Source organism: Myotis davidii, unplaced genomic scaffold, assembly GCF_000327345.1.
Source record: "Myotis davidii unplaced genomic scaffold, ASM32734v1 scaffold107, whole genome shotgun sequence".
Taxonomy (NCBI): Eukaryota; Metazoa; Chordata; class Mammalia; order Chiroptera; family Vespertilionidae; genus Myotis; species Myotis davidii.
The window spans coordinates 3,593,277-3,605,034 of record NW_006383012.1 but is presented as its reverse complement, the minus strand read 5'-3'; the positions used below and the strand labels follow the sequence as shown (position 1 = coordinate 3,605,034).

At 41.8% G+C, this 11,758-nt stretch overlaps 1 protein-coding gene across 1 annotated transcript in view; it reads left to right on the top strand.

Moving 5' to 3' along the window:
• Positions 1-11,758, top strand: part of GPAM (glycerol-3-phosphate acyltransferase, mitochondrial) — an 80,281-nt gene that overhangs the window by 38,261 nt on the left and 30,262 nt on the right. Inside the window, exons 7-13 of the mRNA XM_015557959.1 lie at positions 533-629; positions 1,530-1,666; positions 4,142-4,241; positions 4,551-4,763; positions 6,768-6,881; positions 8,471-8,556; positions 9,554-9,669. Coding sequence (XP_015413445.1) covers positions 533-629; positions 1,530-1,666; positions 4,142-4,241; positions 4,551-4,763; positions 6,768-6,881; positions 8,471-8,556; positions 9,554-9,669 — 863 coding nt within the window. The remainder of the gene's footprint in view (positions 1-532; positions 630-1,529; positions 1,667-4,141; positions 4,242-4,550; positions 4,764-6,767; positions 6,882-8,470; positions 8,557-9,553; positions 9,670-11,758) is intronic.

Genomic DNA, 11,758 nt, shown 5'->3' with positions numbered 1-11,758 from the left:
CAACTCTTTATATTCTTACTAGAGGCACGATGCACGAAATTCGTGCAAGAGTAGGCCTTCCTTCCTCTGCACCGGCTTCCCTCTGACAGTCCGGACCCAGGCTTCCCTTGCAGCCCCGGCTTCGTCCGGAAGGACGTCTGGTCTAATTAGCATATTACACTTTTGTTATTATAGATTCGTCTTTTATGGAAGTAGCACGGTGGTTGGCTTTCAGGTGCTTCCACCTCTGTTAACTGAAGCAGCCATTGCATTCCCGCTGATACTTGCTTTCTAGACTAGGTGTGAGCCAGGTTTCACATACCCGTGTCTGAAAGGGGATGGTTTTCTGTTCTCTCTGAAATACTCGCATGGCCATTTGCTTATAAGGTCTAAGTGTTAGGTGAAATGTAAGATTTTAGTCCATAATAAATGGATACTTTTATCAGTTCCACATATGTAAAGTTAGCTGTTGAATTCCACAATTAGAGTCACTTACAAGCACTATGTACATACACACACACACACACACGTTTAAATTTGTTTTTACTTTCAGACTGACTGGATGGGTGCTGCTAAAACTGTTCAACAGCTTCTTTTGGAACATTCAAATTCACAAGGGTCAACTCGAGATGGTGAAAGCTGCAACCGAGGCAAGAAATATAGGACTATGTCATTCCATCTTCTCCATGTGTGAAGAGTGATTTTATGATTCTTTTGAAATTGTTCCCTTGTATACTGTTGTGCTTTCCAACCCATCTGGGAGATTTCCCCCAGGACGATGACTGCAGAGCTGTGTGTGCGAGGGGCAGTGGGACAGAGGAGGACCTGCCAACCATGCAGGATTCCTTTAGTAATTATCTTGGAACAATTCTGAATATTAGGTAGAACAATCCCTACTTTATAAATGAGGAAATACAGGCTCAGATGGGGTAAGAAATTTTTCCAAGTCACGGCTAATAGGTGGCTTGCCTGGGATTTCAGGTTGCATCAGGCTTGACTCTGAAACCTCTGCTCTTGCCTAATGAGAGCTGCTCTCAGAGACATGTGGGCTCAACTTGAACTCTTAAATTTTTTTTAATTGATTTTGAGAGAGTGGATGGGAGAGGGCGAGAAACATAGATGAGAGAGTGAAACATGGATTGGCTGCCTTCTGCACGCCCCCCTATTGGGGATTGAACCTGAAACCCAGGCATGTGCCCTGAGCAGGAATCAAACTGGCACCCTTTCCATGCACAGGATGATGCCCAACTAACTGAGCCACACCAGCCAGAGTGCAACTTGAAATTGTGATTACTTTTCTCCTTCTCTAATATAAATAATATTTCCAGTATTCTTTCAATGTAATATTTAGCTAAAAACAACTACAAAAAATATATTTTTTGAAGTTGTTTTTAGCTAGATATTTATTAAATTGAAAGACTACTGGAAAATGTTTTTAAAGAATGGGTCACAGATTAGCCAGTGTCTGAGTGACTCTAACCAAAAATGAAATTGCAGAGTATGATTGAACTGGACATTTGAACTTACATTTGGCATTTTCCTTTCACCAGATGAATTTGCCGCTTATATTTCTACCGGTTCATAGATCCCACATTGACTATCTGCTGCTCACCTTTGTTCTCTTCTGTCATAACATCAAAGCACCATACATTGCTTCGGGCAATAACCTCAACATCCCCATCTTCAGGTAAGATGAGCTTATTTTGTAATTTAAGGTATGAAAAGGATTATATTCTGAATTTTTGTACCTTTTGACTGGATATTGAAATTTTTTTATTTTCATTATAAAAGTAATGCATGGTCATTGTGAAAACTCTGAAATGTACAAAAAGGCATTAAGACTATCACCATTATTTCTGTGTTTTATATGGGATACTTGGTGAACTCTGCCTAAACTTTATGGGCAATATGTACCAAATAGATAAAGGGCAATTAGAAAGACAAGACAGCAGATTACCGTATCAGGCTTGGCAGTAGGGAGGTGGGGTGGTGGCGGTGGTGTAAAGGTAGTTAAGAACTATACCTGTTAACTTCCATCTTATAATTTAGAAGGGCTAAAAACCTGTAACCACTACAGTATCACATGAAAGTGTATTTTAGAGGTTTTCGGGAGAGTGAAATGCATTCCATTCAGAGGAGATAGTATGTGACAAGGCAGAAATGCAAAAGCATGATTTGTTCAGGCAATGGCAGACGATTCAGTAGGGTTGGAATGTTGGACGCATTGGAGGGCTGCAGGCTGGAGGTGGTGACTGCATAGGTTGTGAGGACTAGGTCAAAATGGTTTCTAAGCCAAGAGTTTAGAAGGCATCCTGTACTTGAGAAATGACATGGTCAGATTTGCATTTAGAGAAGTCCTTCTGGATTAGAGTGAGTAAGAGCAATTCTGACTCTATTGTAATATTCAGGCAAAAGGTAATGAAGGCTTAAATTAAAAGCACTGTAATGCTGTTGGAGAGGAGGGCATCGACTTAAAGAGTGTTTATTAAGTTGAATTTACAAGAGCAAATGCTAGTCCAGGTGAGTGGCTCAACAGAGGGGACGAGGGGGTGAGGTGGGAGGAAGATAATCAGGTGTTTACCACGTAGGTAAGGCAGCTGATCACCAATGGGCAATTGGTGAGGAGTAGGTTTCGTTGGTTAGTGAGGTTGCAGTTTCAAACTTCATAGCTTAAAATACCCGTAAGGTCAGCTCTGTGAGTTGTAGCGAGTAAGAGGATGACTTTAGAGTGACTGGAAGGAAGTGGGCTGGCAGGTTTGCAAGGTATGAAGTCTGATCCTCAGCCTCACAGTCCAAGGAGCTCCTTCCTAATTGCTTAGCTCAGAGTTCTGTGGCCAACCAGACTGACATGGACGACGGACAAGAAGCCATCCGTTCATGAAGTCAGCTGATGCTTACTCAGCTAGGCGGTACACAGGAGTGAACCGATTCGTAGACCTCGCCTTCAGATAGCCCACTAATCTATCCGACAGTGTGATGTGACCCCACAGGGCAGATGTGCTTTTCCAGGGACTAGAATAGTTTACGTTCCTGGGCACCTCTTCCCATTACTGAGGAAGCTGGGGAGCGGAATTAGAGAGTCATCAGAAAGTTGCTGGTAGGCATAGATTTAGAGCAAAGTCTGGCTTCTAGAGAAGTCTTGCCCATACAGTCTGCCTCTTCTATAATCAGAATAACTCATGTACTCATGCTCTACAGTTTCTCAACTTGGATCTCTTGGAAATGCTCGCTAAACACTGATAAGTTCTCATAACTCGGCTGTCCTGTCATGTAACTCTATGCCAGTTGTTGCTTAGCCCATCAGTCCTTCAGACGTGACAGACTAGATAACCTGGCCTGTTTATTAAGACCTTTCTTTTGTCACAAACCACTTTCCAGGGTGAGTTATTTTAATGGGTGGTTCATCTCATTCAATATGAACTTATTCTGCAGGGTTTTACTCTCAAAGAGTGAAATTAAGCTCTAGGAGCATCTTACTGCTGCCTTTTTATACTGACTATAAAAGATACCATATATATTTATATTTATATGAATATCAGTCTGTTTGGAAAGAAAGACTTAAGTTTTAGAAAATTTCAAGTTCATAGGAAGAATCAATCAGTATTATGGAAAGAGACCTAGGTTTGTGAAAAAATGTTATTTCCTTCCTGTGGGTAGGAATATGAAGCAGATTCCTGTTTCGTGATTTGAAAGGATGGTTATACTTCGTTTCACTTTGATAGAAGTATCTTTGTCTCACAGAACACTCTCTGAACAAGATTCAATTGAGAAATTTCTGCAAAGTAGCTTGTGTAACATCACATTCATTTTGTAGTAAATGTGCCATAGGAAGATTTTGGGAGGTCTAACGGTCAATGTCCTGAGAGCCTGGACAGGGTTTTAAAATTCAGCAGTATTTCATAATCCTCTGAAACTCTGTAGCATCGACTGTGCCGGGTGATGTGTCAGAGAGGATTCTTTTGGCTGGGAACCGATGTAGTAGAGCCACAGCACACGGAGTGAGGTTCTGAAGGCTGACGAATAACGGCAATGACCGGAAAATGGGAAAATGTCCACATGCTCTCTGTCAGTGGCTCCAGCAGCATGTGGTTTATAGTCACCTGACAAATGCTTGGAAGTAACTTGGGATTTGAGCATTCTTTGTAACTTTTTGAATTTCTAGTACCTTGATCCATAAACTTGGGGGCTTTTTCATACGACGGAGGTTGGATGAAACACCAGATGGACGGAAGGATGTTCTCTATAGAGCTCTGCTCCACGGGGTATGTCTCACCTCTAACTAGCCTCCAAGCCGTTGTGGTCGTTACCACAGTAGATGGAAGAAGAGAGACTGTTGTCCGAGTAATTATTTGATTGATTATTGCTTGGGTATGGGTTTGATGATTACTTTTTATCATCACCAAAATACAGCATTAAAGGAGCTGCCCTGTTGTTATTTGTGTGAGTGAAATATTTTGTCGGTAGTGAAGTTACGGAGGCTTTTGCTTTTTGTTTCTAAGATTTAACTTGGCTGAGCCTTCTGTAAGTTGGGCAGTCTTGAACTCATGTGTGACTTTCTCCTGATGTCCCAGCACATAGTGGAACTACTTCGACAGCAGCAGTTCTTGGAGATCTTTCTGGAAGGCACACGCTCCAGGAGTGGGAAAACCTCCTGCGCTCGGGCAGGACTCTTGTCAGTTGTGGTAGATACTCTGTCAACCAATACCATCCCCGACATCTTGATAATACCCGTGGGCATCTCCTACGATCGTATCATCGAAGGTCACTACAATGGCGAACAGCTGGTAAGAGGACTGCCTACCCCATCTCTTCTTTGCTTTCAAGTCTGTTGCTTTTAGAATTACCTAGTTTTAAAGCTTTGTAGGAAACATGGCAGGGTGGGTGTGGGGAGTAGCTTCCGTCTCCCGCCTCAGCCCGACTGGTGGTGCTGATGCGGTGCTTACCTGCACCCGGAGGAGGTGACATGCCTAGATGTGGCAGTGCTGGCTGTGGTCATGGGATTGGGAAGTGGGAGAACACTTGGCACTGCGGCCATCTCTGCTGGGCGGGGGGAGGGGTTGTGTGCCTTCCCCCCAGGACCTTATTGCGTATGTGCAGATTTTTTTTAACTTTAGTCACAAGGACTGGTGGGATCCTGTTGACAAAGCAACTATAAATTAATTTGAGAAATGGCAGTAATGTTTTTATAAGCTTCTTACTGAAGTAAGTATAAGAGTTCTAGAAGAATGCACAAATCATAAGATGGGACTTCAATTATCAGAGTGAACACCCCCCATAACCAGCAATGAACTCAAGAAAATACTATTTGGACCCTAGGAACCACCCTATGCCCCTCTCATTGCTGCTCCCTCAAGAGTAACCACTTACCTTGACTTCTGAAGGAGTAGAGTAGTTCTGCTTATTCTTTAATTCAATAAATGGCATTTTGTAGTGTGTGGCCTTTTTGTATCTGGTTTCCTTTGCTCAGGCAGGTGTTTATGTGATTCATCCATGTTGCATTTGCTTAATTTGGTTATTCTCATAGTATTCCCATGCATGAATATGTCATAGTTTATCCTGTTGTAGAAAAACAGTTTGGGTTCTGGTTTTTGACTCATCATTTCTCCACAATACTCTTGATGACCATATGTGCATTCTGTTGGGCATGTATCTAAGAATTTGGAATTGGGTCATAAAGTCTATACATGTTGAGCTTTCGTAAATACTGCCGAACAGTTTCCCAAAATGCTTTTACCAACGTACCATTCCTGCCGGCATTGTGAGAGTTCCAGAAGAAGTTAGAGTTGTTCTTATTTAGTGTGGAAGTCTTGGGCAAGGTGCTTATTTTAGGCCTGCTGCCCAGAACACGTCTGCTGCTCAGGGACCCTTGATAATTGGAGGCTTTAAAAGTTAAGTGATCGACACAAATTATCTGTATCTGTTGTGAGATTCCCCCTCAAGTTTGTTAGGTGTCTGTTCTGAATGTGTATTCCACTCACGCTGTCTCATGAAGTCATATCTGAGTCCTGTGTCCATTATCTGGCCTTCATTGTGCCATATGCATATTAAATAGTCACTAAGTGCTTACTGAATGAATAGTCAGATTAAAGGTCACCATGGGGCTGGATTTGACACTCGCTGTCTAATGCTAGGTATTTGGACTCTGGTGATCATCAGGCTTCCCATAAGTGACCTCTTGGACATCTTATTTTTATCTGAGAACTGCAGAATACTGTTCAACCTGTGTCATTTTTACCCTTCATTAGTTTGCAGTTGTGTTTTTGTGAATGCTGTAAATAGTGTGCTAAATGAATTAGTTTTAGTGTTTGGTTTTTCATTGACCAAATCACCTTTCCCGATGACACGATTATATCTTATAGACCAGTGGTTCTCAACCTTCCTAATGCTGCGACACTTTAATACAGTTCCTCATGTTGTGGTGATCCCCAATTTCATTGTTACAAATTGAACATAATTAAAGCATAGTGATTAATCACAAAAACAATATGTAATTATATATGTGTTTTCTAATGGTCTTAGGCGACCCCTGAGAAAGGGTCATTTGACCCCCAAAGGGGTCGCGACCCACAGGTTGAGAACCGCTTTTGTAGACTCTATGAATTCTAAATATTCTCTGACAGGTCTCGGTCAATGAATACTTATTTCCTGTGTTCATTTGCTGTTGTTTTTTTCAATATGAACCGTGAAAAACACAAGAAATAAGATGCTTTATTCTTTGGGTAACAGAATGTTTGCATATGTGTGAGCTTTATTTCTTCCCATGTCATTCTTTCAAAATTGGAATGCAGGGAAAACCTAAGAAGAACGAGAGCCTGTGGAGCATAGCCAGAGGCGTCATCAGAATGTTACGGAAAAACTATGGGTGTGTCAGAGTGGATTTTGCACAGCCATTTTCCTTAAAGGTGAGTGTCTGTTGGAATGAAGCTGTTTTAAAGCATTGGGGTAGCTTGGGGTCAGGTCTGGGCCCTGGTCCTGCCTCTAGTCCTGCTTCTGTCACCTCAGTTTCTTCTCTTGGAAAATGAGGACAATGTCAAGAATGGCATTTCCTAAATTTTCCACCAAAGTACACCTGCTAACAAAGGACAGTAAATATCTATCTTTGGGCGACATCGGGTGCAACGTTTATTGCTATTTTTTTAAATTCATGAGACTTTTGCGTATTGTTTTATAATATACTAGAGGCCTGTTGCACAAAAAGATTCGTGCAACAGGCCTTCCCTTCCCCTGGCTCCTGGCACCGGTTTTCCTCTGGCACCCGGGACCCAGGCCTTCGCTCTGGCTGGAGCCTCCTTCAGTCTTCACCGCTTCGCGCCTACTTATGCAAATTAACCTCCATCGTTGTTGGTGGTTAATTTACATATCTCGCTGAGTAGCCAATGGGAGGCGTAGCGAAGGTATGGTCATTTACCATGTTTGTCTATTATTAGATAAGATATCGATATTTTATATCGTGTTTTTAAATTGCCTTTAGGGGAAGTTTTTCAAAACACAACCCTTAAAAGCTGGGTCCTAGTCACACTAGGACAGCCGTGGGCAAACTATGGCCCGCGGGCTAGATCCAGCCCGTTTGAAATGAATAAAACTATTGAAAAAAAAGACCGTGCCCTTTTATGTAATGATGTTTACTTTGAATTTATATTAGTTCACACAAACACTCCATCCATGCTTTTGTTCCGGCCCTCCGGTCCAGTTTAAGAACCCATTGTGGCCCTCGAGTCAAAAAGTTTGCCCACCCCTGCACTAGGATGATGCTCTGATTAACCGAGTGGGATCCAGGTCCCTCGTGTTCTGAGGGGTAGGGCTCTCTTCGTGGTGTGGGAAGCCTGGGACTGCTGGCTCCCTGAGGTCCTGGCAGTGTAAATTCCTAAGATTTTCCAATTGGTTAGAGAGAGAAGAATGGGTGATGGAGTTGGGAACCCAGGGGCTCAGGGACAGAGTCCTGCTCCTGCGGGTCCACTTCCTGGTTTTCTAAAAGACTCTAGTTGCTGTGCTAGATGTTTTCTGACCTTAATGCTTCCGATTCTTAAGAACCCCATCATTTTTATTATTAAAAAAAAAAAGATTGCACAGCTTCTCTCTCTTGTTATGATTTGCTTTTGGGTTGAAGTTCTTTTGAATATTATGTGACCCTCAGGTTGTCAGATTTCCTTTATAAAGCATAATTATGTCAGTTACCAGTAATAATATTGGGAATGTCAAATAATTTATTTAAAATGTGAGAAAAGTTAAATCTTCTCCTTTAGTTTATAAATGATTTTGCTTCAGCATCATTCTGTTCTTCATATTTTCAGTTCTTAGATTTTGTGTTTGACAGCATGCTAGGGGTCATTCTGGGCTCCTGAAGATGGTTTAGGATGTAAGAAGTAGTTTTCTGTAGCGTAGCTGATTTGATGAAACCACTCCCTTTTTACTTTTTGAAGATTGAGTATATTTTGTATATGTTTATGTAAGCGAGACAATGAGAGTAAATGTTCGGTTTTCTCCCTTCCAGGAATATTTAGAAAACCAGAGTCAGAAACCTGTGTCTGCCCCGCTGTCTCTGGAACAAGCCTTGCTACCAGCTATACTTCCTTCAAGGTGAGGTGTGGGGAATTTTTTTACTGACTGAACTGTTAGGTATCTGTTATGTCTCACATTGCAAAGAAAAATAGGTTAACTGGAATGAGAACATGCATGTTCTTGTTTTCACTTCCAATCTTGAGTAACTTTTCTCTTGGTCGTATAGGGGATGGTGAAGTGATGTGCTTTCATAGTTTGGGGTGTTTTGATTTATTTGCATTCTAAAATCTATTTGATTTTGTGAATCAGGTAGGAGTTCTCATTTGATTTATGCCTTTAAATGTTTGAACTGAATTCTTTTTTTCTTTTTTAAAAGTATATTTTATTTCTTTTTTTACAGAGGGTTAGAGAGTTAGAAACATTGATGAGAGAGAAACATCAATCAGCTGCCTCCTATATACCCCCTAGTGGGGATGTGCTCACAACCAAGGTACATGCCCTTGACCGGATTCGATCCTGGGATCTTTCAGTCCGCAGGCCGACGCTCTATCCACTGGGCCAAACCGGTTAGGGCTGAACTGAATTCTTTTTGATAGTAGCTTAGATTATACACATTGTACATAAGTGCAGTGTATAGGAGTTTTTTCTCTGTGAATTTTTCAGAATCCAAAATGAGTTGTAACTTTGAGGATTTGAATATTAAACCCTTCCTTTAATGTGTTAGAGAATTTGGAGAGTAAGCCCTTCCTTTAATGTGTTCAAGTCAAATTTTTCTAAATGTTTTAAAATGAGGTATCTTGCTTTATGCATTTTCTTTTCAGCCAGTGGGTTTGGAAATGATGTATCAGTAGACTGTTTAGTTATAACTAAATAATGTATTTCCTCCAAGAGAGTGTATTTGGCATAGTAGAGTATACCATGGAGAAAAACAACCTATAGAAATAAACTGCTTGTGGTTTAAATTTAGAATATGTAGTAATTTACAGTGTGTTACACATTCATACCTTAGGCCATCATAATTTGCTTTGTGAAAGAGTAGGATTGCAGAAGTCTAATTTTTAAGGAAACTTTTCAGACCCAATGATGCTGCTGCTGAAGGTGCCGAGCCGTCCCCTGATGAGTCCAGCAATGAGACAGAGGAGTCGTTCCGAAGGAGACTGATCGCGAATCTGGCTGAGCACATCCTCTTCAGTAAGTACAACAAAGGTCTCTGTGGTTTGCGGTTCAGATCGGTGTGGTGCAGGGCAGACCGTATGGGTTCGGGCATCTGCTGTGCTTTGGTTCCACTTCTAGTTCCGGTACCTGATCCACAGGTGGTGATAGATGGGTTATTAGCCAGAAGGCGATGTGGTGGGGATTTGGGGTAGTTGAGTAAAACATCTCACATAGTGCCCGATGATCAGTGGGCGCTCATGCTTTAATAACATACAGTGTTGCCACAGTGATTTGTTACCTCTTTTGCTCGTGACTCTGTTTCCTTGAACTAACTTGTAGTGCAGCATCTAGGTTTATAGTTGCACGTCCCTTCCCCCTCTGACCCCATGATTATTCAGCAAATATCGAGGGGCTGTTCTGTATAAAGTTTGCTTTAGCTGTGGGGACACAGATTGAGGAGCTAGTGGTTCAGCACCTACAGAGCCTGTGCTGTGCTCAGGGGGTAGTTGTACACAAACACTGTATATGGGAGGGATCCAGAGCGGAGTGCAGTGAGTGCAGAGCCAGTCTTCCTCAAGTCCAGATTGCAGCGTCCTGTCATGTGGTAGAGGTGGCTTTAGAGTCCTGGGGTAGCGTCCTAGTCCCTTGGTATGCAGCCCAGGTAGGCTCTTGTCTCCACTTCCTGTTGCACATCCCCGCTCAGCTCCGAATCTCAGCATTTCCTGCCGACGTTGGTGGAGTTTCCACGCCTCTTCTGGCTCCTTCTGCTTCCACTGCTGCCTTGTGCTGGACAGAGCATTCTTTCTCAGGCACATTTGACGTGTCTCCCGTGCTTGGGTTCTGGATACTAAAATAATACATCCTTAATGCTGGGGAATTGGAAAATAAAGACAAAACCCACTGTCCAAGTAACCAGCGGTGTTGCTGTCTAGCCTCAAAATCTTGACAGTTTTGTCTTGTGCTCTCTTATTTGCAACACAAATACACATTTATGTTTTTAAAAAACTCTTTATAAACATTCTTTTTGATGGCTATAAATATAGTACTGGATACTGGTTTTTTTAATCTTTTTTTAAACACTGGAGACAATATCAGCTGTGAGTGAAGTATTCCTGAATTCATCATCATCTCAGAAAAACCCCCAATGGTGTCTAGTTCAGATTATTCCACAGACCTTCTTGTATTTGATTTATATGATTATAATTTTCTACAAACTCAGAGTATTGTGTATGGACTAGAGTCATTTCAAATGTATTGCTGTCCCCATCTTCCCCACCTCTGACCTACCTCTGGGCCAGGTTGAAAGAAGAGATGAAAATATGTTGAGCAGCATCACTGTGGGTCCTGAGGCAGGCCATCCATTTCATTCTAATGCAGCCCTTGGACTAGGCGGTACTCTCATTTTACCCCTGAGGAAGCTGAGGCTTGGGAATTTAATTAATTTCCCCCAAGTTGTGAAATTAATCAGTGTAGAAGTTAGGTTTTGAGCCCAGATTTTCTGACTTCCAGTCCTGTGGGAGGAGTATACAAGTACAGTTACAGCAGACTGCCGCCTGGGACAAGTCAAGAAATAGCAGTCGGACGTGCTGTAGAGCTCAGAGAACAGGCTCAGGCTTTGGGTCTTGATATTTCCATACAGGTGTCTCTAGGTCATTCAGTAACTAAACTCCATTATGCTCAATTGAAGGTGCACCTACCTTAGGCTGAATTCTGTTATATGACAAATAGTGATCTCTAATGGCCCAGAACACAGTATTATGTCACTTCCTTTTGATAAATCACCTTTATGGGGAATGTGGTAGAGGACTTTTATAGTTTTAAATACTCCTATTTAAGATTTAGGTACTTTTAGGGAAAACATATTTGCCAATGTCATATCTGATAAGGGCCTAATCTCCAAAATTTATAGGGAACTCACATAACTTAACAAAAGGAAGATACACAATCCAATCAAAAAATGGGCAAAGGACCTAAATAGACACCTTTCAAAAGAGGACATTCAGAAAGCCAAGAGACATATGAAAACATGCTCAAAGTCACTAATCATCCGAGAGATGCAAATCAAAACAACAATGAGGTACCATCTCACACCTGTCAGACTGGCTATCATCAACAAATCAACAAA